At 49.5% G+C, this 14,001-nt stretch overlaps 1 protein-coding gene across 1 annotated transcript; it reads right to left on the bottom strand.

The window, feature by feature from the left end:
• Nucleotides 1-11,165: 11,165 nt before the first annotated feature.
• LOC120655491 (probable carbohydrate esterase At4g34215) lies at nt 11,166-12,231 on the bottom strand. Its single transcript, XM_039933337.1, has one exon. The coding sequence runs from the start codon at nt 12,126-12,128 to the stop codon at nt 11,316-11,318; it is 813 nt and encodes a 270-aa protein (XP_039789271.1). The 5' UTR covers nt 12,129-12,231; the 3' UTR covers nt 11,166-11,315.
• Nucleotides 12,232-14,001: the final 1,770 nt, after the last annotated feature.

The raw sequence follows: 14,001 nt of genomic DNA, 5'->3' as shown, positions 1-14,001 counted from the left end.
CCACGCCACACCTGGAGGACGGTACCCTCCACAGCAATCGCCACGACGCCAATAGGAGCCATGAGGACACCGGCGCGATCTCCGCAAGACCAAGGACGTCGCCCAGGACAACTGCCACGCCCAGCGCCTTACCCTCCAGTGCACCACAGTGTACTTTCCACGGTACACATCCACTGCGCACCCCCGATTCGGGGAGAAGACAACGACTTCTAACCCCCTCCATACATGTACCTCACCCCTCCTTGTGTCTATAAAAGGAGGAGGTGAACGCCTTCATTCTGATCCGCTCAGACCGACTCCATTAGCTTCACTCGCATACAGAGCACTCGCTCACTCCCCCGATATTGGCACTTACCTCAATCATCTAGCAGAGACATGAGAGCTTCCCTCCCTCTCTCGCCTCGCTTGTACCCCCTACTACAGGCACTTCAGTACAAGATAGTACAGTGCACTCGCACACCCCTTGCTGGACATACTGCCCCATGGCCGGAACCAGGATAAACCCGTGCGTTATTGTGTTGCCTCTTGCATCAACCATCTAGGGTGAGAGATCACGCAGCATCTTCACTAGTTGGTGCCGGACCGCCGGGTCTGGACACCGACACTACCTAACTAAAAGACTTTGGCCGACTAATGCATACAGATGAGCACTTCTGGCACCGTGAGGAAGAAGAAAAAAAGGGAATGACATGCAAATAATAATAGGCAACTTTAGCAGATTGGCTAAGCATTTTAACTAATTTATTTTGATATTTTTCTATTATACATAAAGCAATTTATATATCTTTGAATATTATTGTCGAAATATATGCAAGTGGGATCATATTTTGAATGTCTCTTTGAAAGAGATACAGTCGTGCAATCAGAGTTTAAGTTCGTTTGAAGGTTTAAAAACTACAACTTTTTAAATTTTGAAAGTACTTGCATCTGCCCACTAGAATAAAAACTATACTAGCTTACTGCCCGTGCGTTGCTACGGGTGAAACAAATTTCTTCTATAAGTATCAAAAGAATTATAATAACATATAACAATGAAGAGCTTAAACCAAAATTGTGTGTCCATCCACTAATACTGCATTGCAAGAAATTTAGCTTAAGGCCAAAACTCAAATAGTATATACAAGAAAAATTCAAGTCAGCTTTCACAATACTTCCCATTACGCACAAACGATTGTATTTGCAGCACAAGGGTAGTTATTTTTATCTTCTAGTTAGTACGAATCTATTTAACTTGAACTATCGTAGAGCTAAGCAAAATAACATGCAAGGAGATTCAGGTGACACTGGAAGATACATATGATCCACTATTCTCCATGTAATATTATTTGCTTTTATATGGAAAAGAAAAGAACAAAACACCCCCTCCTTGTCGAGGGAAACTTGGTCCACACATGTATATCCATCGTGGCTCTCCAGCATTACAACAGCTCAGAACTTGCATCTGCTCCTCAATGCCTCTTGCCTTCAGGCCACAAGGGTAACCAAAGCTGTGGCCAATGCCTGCACAACTTTGCTGAATCTGCATATTTGAAGCTGCAAAATGTTCAATGGGACTGTTTCAGTCTCATTTCTGTAACTTGCATACAACAGCGAGAACAGCAGGAGCGATTCCAACTCGTGGACACATGGCATGTTGACCTTACTGGAGTCCTATCTATGATGCCTGAAAAAAATTCTATAGCATGTCAAGACTATTTACTGGTGCTAAAATCTTTTGGATACCTTCACTTTCTATACAACTAAAGTAATCCAATGCATTAAGGAGAACAAAAACCTACATGTTTGATTCAGAACTAAATTATATGTAACAAGCTAAGAATATTGAATATAATTTTCTAACAGGCAAGGCTCTATCAATGTACTCCTACCCAATATATCAGATCTATTTATTTTGGAACTCATGTGTGCATCCATTGATGATAACATATTCAAGTAGATTTGAAGGTAGTTACTTGTTTCATTCGCCACATTTAAGACATGTTCATATGACTACAAAGTATACTCTAATAAAGCTAAAACAAAAGTGCCAAATTTATATTTTTGTCTCACTTCAATCTCAGACATCTTACATATTCTGCAATATCATTTTTCCACAAAGAATTTGATATAGCACAATGAAGACGGTTCTTTTATCATAAAGACATGGCACGTACAAGAACAAAGCAGAATTATCTCTCACCTTGTTTCAACAGTCTGCATCAGATTGGGAGCACCAGCTGCAGGAAGGGCCTGAGGATCTCCCATCGAACCAACAAAGAAAATAGGATATAATTCAGATATTTGTAAAAAAAAAATACAGGAGTTAACCTTCACACATCCCTTCCAGTTCCTCCCTTTCTGTTCCCTTATTCTCTGATTCTTTTTCTCAGTGTTGTTGTTAGAATGTAATTGTAACATACAGCCCACATCGGGCATGTTGGCCCATTGGCCTTGTACACGTTGTAACCCTAGCCGCCTTAGGCTATATAATGGTCACCCCCCCTCCCCCCACGATTGGGTGTGCGGTGTTTCTCTACATGGTATCACGAGTCTCGGGTTCCTAATTAGGGTTTCCCCTCCTCCCTTCCGCTTTCATCTCCTGGCGCCACCGCCCTCAGCCCGGCGCGCCTCCACCGCTCGTGCGTCCTGATCTAGGGCGCGCGCCACCGCACCACCAGGCCGCTCGACTCCTGTCGCGCCGCCGCTGCGTAGCCGCGCCTCCGGTCCGATCGCGCCGCCCTCCGGCAGCGCATCCGATCCGCCGCGCCGCCTCCCAAGCCGCGCCGCCATGACATCATCCACGACGTCCTCCGCAACCTCCGGTGTCCTCAGCTCCCAGTCCTCCGGCGCCATGGGGGATGCCCTCGCTCCTCCGTTCTTCGCCGCCTACGCCTCCATGAACGTGAAGTAGCACGTGCCGATCACTCTCAGCCTCGAGCGTCCTAACTACTCCAAGTGGAAGGCGTTCTTCACCGCCCTCTGTGCCAAGTACTTGCTGCCCGGCTGACCCCATGTGGTCTCAGCCCGACGCCTGCATCCGCGGCTGGATGTACGGCTCCATCGACGACACCGTCCTCGACCTCGCCATGGAGCCCGATCAAGACGCGCGTGCCCTCTACGTCTCCATCGAGGCCCTGTTCCAGGCGAACTAGGAGTCTCGCACCGTCGTCCTCGGGTAGGAGTTCCATAACATGTCCCAGGGCGACCTCTCCGTCGACGCCTACGCGCAGCAGATGAAGCACACCATCGACACTCTCCGGGAGGTTGGTCACCCCGTGACCGCCCCCCAACTTGTGCTCAATCTCCTGCGCGGCATCAACCCCCACTTCGCCAACACTGCCGACATCATCGCCGGCACGTCGCCGCTTCCCGACTTCAAGTCCACCACGAACACCCTCCGCGTCAAGGAACTTTGCCTTGCCACCGAGGGCAAGGAGGCCTCGGCCTCAGCTCTTGCCACCACCACCGTCTCCTCCTGCACGTCGTCGTCCTGCCGGTCCACCCCTTCTGCGTCCTCCAACTGTGGGGGTGGTGGCAAAGGCAAGGGGGGCAAGGGCAGCAAAGGTGGGCGCAGCGGTAGCGGCGGCGGTGGCGGCGGCGGCGGCAGGCGCAACCAGCAGCAGACCGCGCCATCAGGGGGCTCCGGCGGGCGTCAGGCTCCTCAGCCGGCCGGTCCTTGGGTCTGTTTCAACCCTTGGCCCTCGCAGCAGTGGCAGTGGGGTACGCCCGCGCCCCGCCACAGGCGCACACAGCTTTCGTGCCCCCGCAGTTCTCTGGCGCGACCGGTCCCACGGCATACGGGACTCCAGGCGGCTGGGATCAGGCCAGCCTGATCACCGCCCTCAACCAGATGGCGGTTCAGGGGTCCAACCCCTGGGTCATGGACACCGGAGTGACATCCCACATGTTCTCCAATGATGGTATTTTACTCTCTCGTCTCCTGTCGCCGCCATCCTAAATTACAGTCAGCAACGGGCAATCTATTCCTGTTCTTAGTCGTGGCACATCTTTTATACAAATAGCTGATCGTCCTTTCAATCTTGATAATGTTCTTGTTGCCCCGCAACTCAGCCGTAACCTGTTATCTGTTAGACAGCTTACTCGCGACAACAACTGTTCCATTGAGTTTGACGCTTTTGGCTTTTCTGTCAAGGATCTCCAGACCAAGACGGTCCTTCGGTGCAATAGCAACGGGGACCTCTACACCATCCCGCATCGCATGCCTCCCCGTTGTCATGTCGTTGTTGTCTCCCCGGAGCTGTGGCACTCCCGTCTTGGTCATCTAGCGCCTGCCGTCGTCAACACTCTAAATAAACTTTCAGCTATTCAGTGTAATAAAGCAGCCCGCCGCATTTGTCATACCTGTCAGCTCGACAAACAGGCTAGGCTGCACTTTGCTAGTTCGGTCTCTAGTACGTCAGCACCTTTTGAACTTGTTCATTGTGATGTCTGGACCTCTCCAGTTTCGAGTATCTCTGGCTATAAATTTTATCTTGCGATAGTTGATGATTATACGCATTATTGTTGGACGTTTCCTCTTCGCCATAAATCTGAAGTTCATGAGCACATTGTTCAGTTTATTGCTTACGCTCACACACAGTTCAGTTTTCCTGTGCGCTGTTTTCAAGCAGATAATGGCACATAGTTCCTAAACAATGCCACCGCCACCTTCCTAGCTGGCCGCGGCATCCTCCTCCGCACCTCGTGCCCCTACACATCAGCCCAGAAGGGCAAAGCTGAGCGGATGCTTCACACCCTGAACAATGCTGTTCGCACTCTTCTGATTCATGCCGCCATGCCTCCCTCCTAATGGGTCGAAGCTCTTTCCGCCGCCGTGTTCCTGATCAACCGGCGGCCATCATCGTCCATAAATAACGGCATCCCATTTTATCTCCTTCATCGAAAGATGCCAGACTACTCCATCCTTCGAGTTTTCGGATGCGTGTGCTACCCGAACCTTAGTGCCACGACTCGCCACAAATTATCTCCTCGTTCCGCGGCGTGTGTCTTCCTTGGTTACCCTCCTTCCCAGAAGGGCTACCGGTGTCTCGACCTCTCCAATCGCAAGATCATCATCTCGCGACACGTCGTTTTCGATGAGACTCACTTTCCGTTTGTGGCTTCCAAGCCTCGACCGGATTCTTTTGATTTTCTGTTGTAGGACATCCTCCCCGCGCCTGCTCCGTCCACCCCGGACGTTGAGCAAACGCGACCCTTGGATGACGCCGGCGACCCAGTTGGGCTGGACCCTGCCATCCTGTGGCACGGCGCTGCCTATCGGCTGCCCCAGCAGGGATCCCGACCGGCTACCACAGCCGGCGCTCCGGCGCCACTGCAGGCCACGCCTGCCCCCTCGGCTCCGGCCCCCTCGGCTTCTCGTGGGCCGGCCACCGCTGCTGCACCGGTTGCTGTCGACACGGAGCAGCACCCCGGTGGCGGCTAGAAGCCTCTGCACGTCTACTCTCGACGGCCTCGTCCACCGACGCCTCCGGCGCCGATCCCGCCTGCCGCGGCTCTTCCTGAGCAGCCGCGCGAGGAGGTGCCGCAGGCACCAGCTCCTCCTCCTCGGGAGACTCGCTCCAGGACGGGCTCCTTGCCGCCGACGATCCAGCGCTACGGCTTCTCTGCGACGACACCGACCCCGGCCTCTCCGCTGCCCGCCAACTCCCGCGCTGCTCTGGCCGATCCAAACAGGCGCGCAGCGATGGCCGATGAATACAAGGCACTCATGGATAATGGCACATGGCGCCTCGTACCCCGACTGTCTCGTGCCAACGTCATCACTGGCAAGTGGGTCTTCTAGCACAAGTATCGTGCTGATGGTTCTCTCGCTCGCCATAAAGCCAGGTGGGTCGTTTGTGGTTTTTCACAGCAGTACGGCATCGACTACGACGAGACGTTCAGTCCGGTCGTCAAACCAGCTACCATCCGCATCGTCCTCAGCATCGCCGCTTCTCGCTCCTGGCCGATACATCAGCTGGATGTGAAGAACGCCTTTCTTCACGGCCATCTGAACGAGACGGTCTACTGCCAGCAGCCGCCCGGCTTCGTCAACACGGCCGCCCCCGACCACGTCTGTCTCCTGCAGAAGTTCTTGTATGGACTCAAGCAGGCGCCCAAGGCCTGGTACCAGCGGTTCGCCAGTTTCGTCCAGCAGTCTGGCTTCACAGCTTCGACTTCCGACACGTCTCTCTTTGTTTACAAAGAGGGCATCGACATCGCCTACTTGCTGCTCTACGTCGATGACATCATCCTGACAGCTTCGTCAACTGCACTCCTCCGTCGCATCACCGAGCTCCTTCACTCCGAGTTCTCCATGACAGATCTCGGGGATCTTCATCACTTCCTCGGGATCTCTGTCACACGCTCTGCTGACGGCCTCTTCCTTTCTCAGCGCCAGTACGCTGTGGATTTGCTCCAGCGTGCCGGCATGGCCGAGTGTCACTCTACAGCGACTCCTGTGGACACTCGTGCCAAGCTCTCCGCTACGGATGGCGCTCCGGTGGAGGATGCCACCCAGTACCGCAGCCTCGCTGGCGCCCTGCAGTACCTCACGCTGACTCGTCCGGACCTCGCCTACGCAGTTCAGCAGGTGTACCTTTTCAAGCACAACCCGCGAGAGCCTCATCTTGCGATGCTCAAGCGTGTCCTGCGATATGTGAAGGGTACTCTGTCCACTGGGCTTCACATTGGCATTGGCGGCATCGACAGTTTGACCGCCAACTCCGATGCTGATTGGGCTGGTTGCCCGGACTCTCGGCGCTCCACTTCGGGCTACTGCGTCTTCCTCGGCGACAACTTGGTCTCTTGGTCCTCCAAATGACAGACTACGGTCTCTCGTTCGAGTGCGGAGGCTGAGTATCGTGCTGTTGCGCACGCTGTGGCTGAGACTTGTTGGCTTCGTCAGTTCCTTCAGGAGCTCCATGCGCCCATCTCTTCGGCGACGATCGTCTACTGCGACAATGTCAGCGCAGTCTACATGACTGCTAATCCAGTTCATCATCGTCGCACGAAGCATATCGAGATAGATATTCACTTCGTCCGTGACAAGGTTGCCTTGGGACAGGTCCGGGTGCTCCATGTCCCATCGTCTCATCAGTTCGCGGACATTATGACCAAAGGGTTACCTGTACAGTTATTCACTGACTTTAGATCCAGTCTTTGTGTTCGTGACACTCCCGCTTAGACTGAGGGAGGGTGTTAGAATGTAATTGTAACATACAGCCCACATCGGGCATGTTGGCCCATTGGCCTTGTACACGTTGTAACCCTAGCCGCCTTAGGCTATATAACGAAGGTCACCCCCCACGATTGGGTGTGCGGTGTTTCTCTACAGTTGTGCCCCTAGGACACAAATCACAAGTAGAAGGTAGGGATTTCACGTCAAATGTTGTTGTGATTGAAATGGGAACATAATTGGCCAGGGAATAGATTTACCTCAATGCCAACATCACAGTATTCGTGCTTAGAGAGTGCCACATCAATAATTAAAATCACAGATGGCAAATTAAAAAGCTTGGAGTAAATCATCTAAGAAGACACACCTGATTGACTATCTGATCCCTAAACGAATAGACTAATTTGTACAAATACAAAAGTAGGTTAAATTAAAAAAAAATCACTGATATGGCAGCCTATCAGAGTAACTATGACAATAAAAGCCTCATCTGGAAATTAATCTATATCTTTTTTATAATATCATCATGTAGGGCAGCCATCCAGCACAAATCACAATGGGGAAAAACCACAAATATTAAAATAAAAAGTGACAATGATCATAATAGAGTAGTTTTGAATAAGCTTGCCATGTTGAACCATCTCTGTTGCAAGAAATCCTGATTTTCTAGCTGTAAACTCAATGTTTCAAACAAATGCATATGCACTCTACAACATGAAAGTGTATTTTTGAAACAATGAAGGCATCTTCCTACTGAAGTTACATGCACCGACATGAACAAAGTTATTGAATGCAATGCTACAAATGAATCCCTAAATTCTGACACTGTATTGTCTCAAAAAAAATCTGAAACTGAATTAGGTGTACTGGAAATTCGTATGGTAGGATGCACTGGACCGAACAACAAAAGAGCACGTCATAACCACATACATGTAGATCGATGTTTGACAACTGATCTGTCCAGGTTAAACCCGCAGATCAACATTGATCACCGGCAGATGGAAAGGGGCCTCAGGTTGGTGCAACTCGGGCCAGTGTCAGTCGCTGCACCAACCCCAGTGCCAGCCACTGCCCAGTAAGAAGATCAAACCCAATTAGGATTACTAAAAGGAGTGTTACTATGCAATCAATTACATGAATATGTAGCAAGGCGGTTTGATCTATAACAGTTTCAATGTTTAGCACAGAACAGTGGTGGAGTCACTTCATATGAATTGGGTGCTGCAGAAAGATTTAACCATCTCAATTAGATTAGCCATAAAGTTTATCCAGAAACGTCTACATGTATATGCATCCCAGAAAATTGGATCGACCAGGAGAACCGCAGGAATTTTGGTGCATCAGATTGATTGGCTATAAAATCGGATGCCAGCATACCTTTGTAGACCTCTGACGGATGGAACTTTTGCTTAGATTTTGAGTAATCATTTTTAACAATCATGGCTCTCCAAAGTCATACGCATACACTACCATGCCAGAACAAACTTGGTCAAACAAAATGCAAAGCTGAAAGAGAATGATAGTATAAGCCATGGTTGTAGAAATTGGCATTGAAATCTACCTGATTTTCGTCACTGGACATCATGCACATTTCAGATAACGATTCTGTTTAGAGGGCAAGGCTATGTATTAAAACCGATTCTATTTAATACATATCTTTGAAGAATATGAGTAAGCGAATGCTCCTTATCTGGGAAAACAATTCAATTTTTAGCTGCAGTTAATTTCTTCTCTGGGTACTTGGAACAACAATAAAAAATCTGACACTTACAACATAAACATACATAGAGGCTGATTCATGTGGAGTTATTAGACTATTTTGATGCTATACTGATCGGCATTGCCATGTTAAAACTTCTCAAAGGTTATCTAAGGTTTCCTACTCTTTCGAAATGGTTGATTGAAGATGTTAATACTATTTCTTTCCTGATATAGGACCTATGCAGATTTGTCTATTTTATTCAATTGCTGTCAGACCCGGGCCCAATTGCGCTAACTGAAATAGGCATCAAATAAAAACAGCTAGGAACAATAGCCAAAATCTACACCTTGACGTGTGAGTGTGACTATGCAGAAAGAAATAGTTTAATCACTATGGACTGCTCTTTGAGTACATTGTGGATGCTCTAATTCAAGAATGATTATGAAAGGAGGCACTAATTAAGTGATACCAATTGTTGGCTATCGTGGTGCTAACTCACCACGCTTGCACAACGCAATACTCATAGCAAGATTTCAACAAATAGGTAGCTAGTGTGCAGGACCACAAGACATTTAAAATATAAAAATAATCATTTTTTTTGGAAGCTATAATGTTTTGCATCATTCAGAGCAGAGCAGGGATTTCAGAAGGCTTCAACAACTTTTTTATCAATTAAAACAATAGAGAAATAAGCAAAGCATCACTTCACCTCCTCTGGAGTTGCACGCTAGTCAAATTTCCCTTTGATGTTTTTCGGCTTTCGCCATTGCATTCAACCCAATCCCTAGGCTCTCATCCTGCTGCACCAATAACAAGTGTATGATTTGGTTTCTGCGACCTAGTAGAAATACATCTAAACCACTTCTAATTTGGAGGTATGCTCATTTATATTACCTCTCCCCTCTCTTCCATCAGGTCCGTGCAAGTCTATTACAAGGGTGCATGGTTCAATGTTTTCAGCCTTCACCAACCATATACCTTTGGTAGTCTGTGACCTGAACATGTGAAGAAATGCTAACTAAATTACACAAGAACACACAGAGCCACGACCAAGAAAGTTTAATGACAAATATAAAGGAATAGTAGCACACCTTCCTTTTGAAAGCAATTGGCTCCCTAAAATTGGTGCCCAAAAGATGATTCAGAAGTGTACTTTTCCCTGCAAGAAAAAGAGGAAGATGGTGAAATCAGACAAATAGAAATACCAAGTAAACGTAATCGAAACAATGGAAAAAAAAGACCACATACCACTACTTTGCGGGTCCATTATTGATACAACAGCATACGAGAGCCTGCATTCACCCAATCTAGCTTCCTTCATGAAGTTCTCCAATTCAGAGACAAAAGAATTCTCAGTAAAGGAATCAAGAAATTATCCTCTATACTGCAGAAAAAGTAGGCATCTAGGGAGATCGATGGCCAGGATAGGGGTTCTTAACGAAGTAATGGAACGAAGGAGAAATGCGGAACCTGCGTTACGGGAATCGATGAGTTCTTGCCCTGGAACGCTGGAGTCGGGGCGTCGCGCCGTCCCTGGCAATGAACGCGACTACGATGGCGACAACAACGGTGATGGTGAAGGCCCTGCCGATCGCTGGAGGAGGCGACGGATCGGTGGAGGTCGTGCAGTCGCGGGCAGTGGCGTGGTTGCACGGGTCGGGCGCGACGGCGTTGGTGAGAACGTCGGCAGGCAGAGCGACCACGGATCGGGTAGGCGGGGGCGCCATGATTGCAGGGTCGCCGGCGCTCGCGGGGAAGGGGCGGGGTAGGGACAGGGTCGCCGATGCTCGTGAGGAAGGGGCGGGGTAGAGATCGGGCTCCATGGCGCGATGTCCGGCGGGGGCGCCGGTGTCCGTGGCCTCGCGGGGAAGCGGGGGGGAGGGACAGGGATCGCGGCCTCGCGGGGGCAGCGCCGCGATGTGGGCGGAGCGGCGGGCGCGGTGGGTGACTGGGCGTCGGCGGCCGGGCGAGAGGGCGAGGGCGAGATGGTATGGCGCCGCGTCCGTCCGCGAGGGCGAGGGGGACACGAAACCGTCGCCAGGTCGTGGGGGAGCGGGGGGGAGGGGGAGGGGGCGCCGACGGACGGACGAAAGGTGGGCGGACGAACGAAAGGGCAGGACGAACCAAAAAAAAAGTCACCCTTACCCTCTTTTTAGTAGTAGAGATAGAGAAGAGAAGAGATAGAGATAGAGATAGAGATAGGGGTTTTAGACTACCGTGAGCAAATACAAACGTATGGCCGGTACAAAGTCATTACCTTCTTTTAAAACAAGATTACCGATGGTGCAAATGAATTAGGCTTGCCACTGATGTAAGCAGATGTAAATTCTACTACTAAAACCTCATCAGAATTTAAGGATACACACATGTCTGTTTCCTAATCATCAACGGCATGACTTATTTGCACAGGCACATGTTGGCAGGAACAATGTGTTCATTCGATTGACCAATTAGAGTTTACAGAGTTTCTAAGTAGGACTTGGCTAGCATGTTGCCGAGCTGGACCTGAGCCTCAGTGGTAAGATGCGTGTTGTCACTCGCGATGGGCAGCCCCATGGCGTCGACGTACTTGACATTCCGGAGCGAGAGCGTGACGGCCTTCTGGGCTTCCCTGACGCGGTCGAGGAACTTGCCGCCGTACTGCGCCGTCGCGATCCCGACCTGGATGACGAGGAGGTCCGGGCGACCGAGTTCGCGGCGGACGTCGCGCACGAGCGCCTCCATGCGCCCCTGGTAGAGCTCGGCGTCCTCTTTCTTCATGGCGTCGGTCTCCCCCTGGTACCACAGCACGGCGGCCAGCTCGCCGCCCCCGCCCAGGGCCGCCCTGGCGCGCGTCACCATCCGGTCGTACAGCTCCGTGCCCCGCGTCCAGTTGGCGAGCGGCGTGCCGCCCTGCGCGCAGGGGACGAGCCCCACGGCGGCGGCCCTCGCCGGAACGACCTTGCCGAGCACGGCGTGGGCGAAGGGCATGCCGGGCCCGACGCCGAGGACGTTGCCGACGTCGATGCCGGCGTGCAGCGGCTCGCGCGCCTCCTCCCAGCGGAGCGCGGGGGAGAGGCGGAGGATGCGCGGCGACGGCGCGCACTCGGGCGGCACGACGCCGTCCCAGGTGCCGCTGGTGGCGCCGCCGCGGCCGCTCATGTTGGACTGCCCCGCCAGGATGAAGACCAGCGTCCGGCCGCCGGCGTGTCGCCCCGCGCCCGCGGCGCCGGCAGTGAGGAGCAGCAGGAGCAGGAAGCAGGGCAGCACTGGCTGGAGCGTCGCCGCCATTGCCCACGCTGCTGCTTTCCCCTTTGCTTGCAGCTCTGTTCGCTTGGATTGGATGGAGGATGGATGACGGAGAGCGACTAGATTTGGGCGGTAGGCAGCTTGGTGGTAGGTGTTGGACGATCGAACCAGACAAAGATGAGTGAAGAGATTTATTGTTGCGATCCGTATGGCTTTGTGGTAAAGCATGTGGGAGAACGTGCACGCTGCAGAATGGTCATTCATGAGAGAATAAGGCCGATCCTAAAACGCAAAATGCTAAATTTTTATAAATTATTTGTATGGTGTACTAAATATAATCGAAAAATAAATCGCATTATACAAATGGATTGTAAATCGCGAGACGAATCTAATGAGCCTAATTAGAATGTGATTAATTAGGCTCATTAGATTCGTCTCGTAGTTTACAGACGAAATCTGTAATTAGTTTTGTGATTAGTCTACATTTAATACTTCAAATGTTAAAGATTCTCTTCTAAAAATATAAAAATACAAAATGCAAAATAAACTAAATAAGACCTAAAGTCCATTGACCCATACTCTGCGGACATTGGAGAGTGGTATGTCTTTTCTGCTGTCAGTTGGGTTGCCTTCCAGCGAGAGTGGTTATTGTGCATAGTGCAGAGTGAAAGTGTAATCTAGATAACCATATCAGTAGAGTGTTACGATGATAATACTCCTATCATATTTTATAATAATTACATTTCTATGACACTCTCATTGAAATTGGTCTAATAAAATTACCATCATATCAATAGAGTAAATGTGAGAGGGGTTAACATCCTGTTTATTTGAACTGCAGCTTTTTAGCTTTTTTTTTTCTAAAACTGCGACTAGCTTTGTTCTGAAAATAAAGATGTTTTTGGCTTTCTAAACTTAAAAAAACTACCAAAATCTTGTACCAGCTCTCTATATAAACTCAGTTAAACTAAATTGTACCAAAAATTTCACTGTTTATTTAAGTTTTTAGTTTTTCATATCAGATGTCTCCGAAGAGACGTTTTTAGCTTTTCATATCGAGAAGCTGTCATCAAACGCGAGCATGGAGAGAAGTGATTGTTTATTAGATGCTGAAGCATACCAATTAGAGTCAAGCCCGGCAATGAGACAAATATATCCAATAGAAGCAGGCAGCACCTCCTGAAAATCTTCGACCAGCAAGCAAAACAAGCAAAGTTCGAAGCAATAGCAGAAGTCAGTTCATGAAAGCTTTATAAGATAGAATTAGCACAAAATGATTCAATCAAAAAAGTAACTTTTATGAGTGCATTACAGCATGATCTCACATTACAGCTTATTTTTCCTTCTTTCATTTTGAAGATTTTGCTCATCTCTTCCTTCTTACATTTTCTAATTCTCTTAATGATTAGAGAACTATCATGCTCTTATATATGTGTATCTTTATTAAAGGTATGTTCGGTAAGGCTTCATTCAACCGCCCCGGTGGAGTGACACTCTTCGATGGAGCGGAACGAAGTCGTTTTGAAAATTTTTATCAAAATCGCTTCTCATGTTTTTCATGGATGGATGGAAGGCAATTGTCCATTGCCCTTGTTTATCTACCTTAGTGTTAGGGTAGAAATAGAATGGTAGAGGATAGCAAGAAATTGGGATCGGAGGACAGATTTCGTGGAGAGGATTCGAGATCCAGTGTTTAACTCAGTTCATACATGCTTGTTCCTCTCTCTGCTCGCGTATTTATTCCCCTCGCTCGCAGGCGAGACACACACACGTGGAACTAGCCACGAACCCAAAGTTGATCGGGTAACCCTCGAGCTGGGCCATCTCTAGTGAAGCCCATGTCATGGCCCAGGAGAAGTAGTGATGCCTTCCTCCAGTATATGTCTTGATCAGGATCATCAGGAGTGCTAACATC

The sequence above is a fragment of the Panicum virgatum genome, chromosome 1N (assembly GCF_016808335.1).
Source record: "Panicum virgatum strain AP13 chromosome 1N, P.virgatum_v5, whole genome shotgun sequence".
NCBI lineage: Eukaryota > Viridiplantae > Streptophyta > Magnoliopsida > Poales > Poaceae > Panicum > Panicum virgatum.
Note: the sequence above shows the minus strand (reverse complement) of the source record. Positions and strands in the feature narration are given on the sequence as shown.

Excerpts from the sequence above, each read along its gene's own strand:
- LOC120655491 (XM_039933337.1), bottom strand. The coding sequence starts at position 12,128 with ATGGCGGCGACGCTCCAGCCAGTGCTGCCCTGCTTCCTGCTCCTGCTG.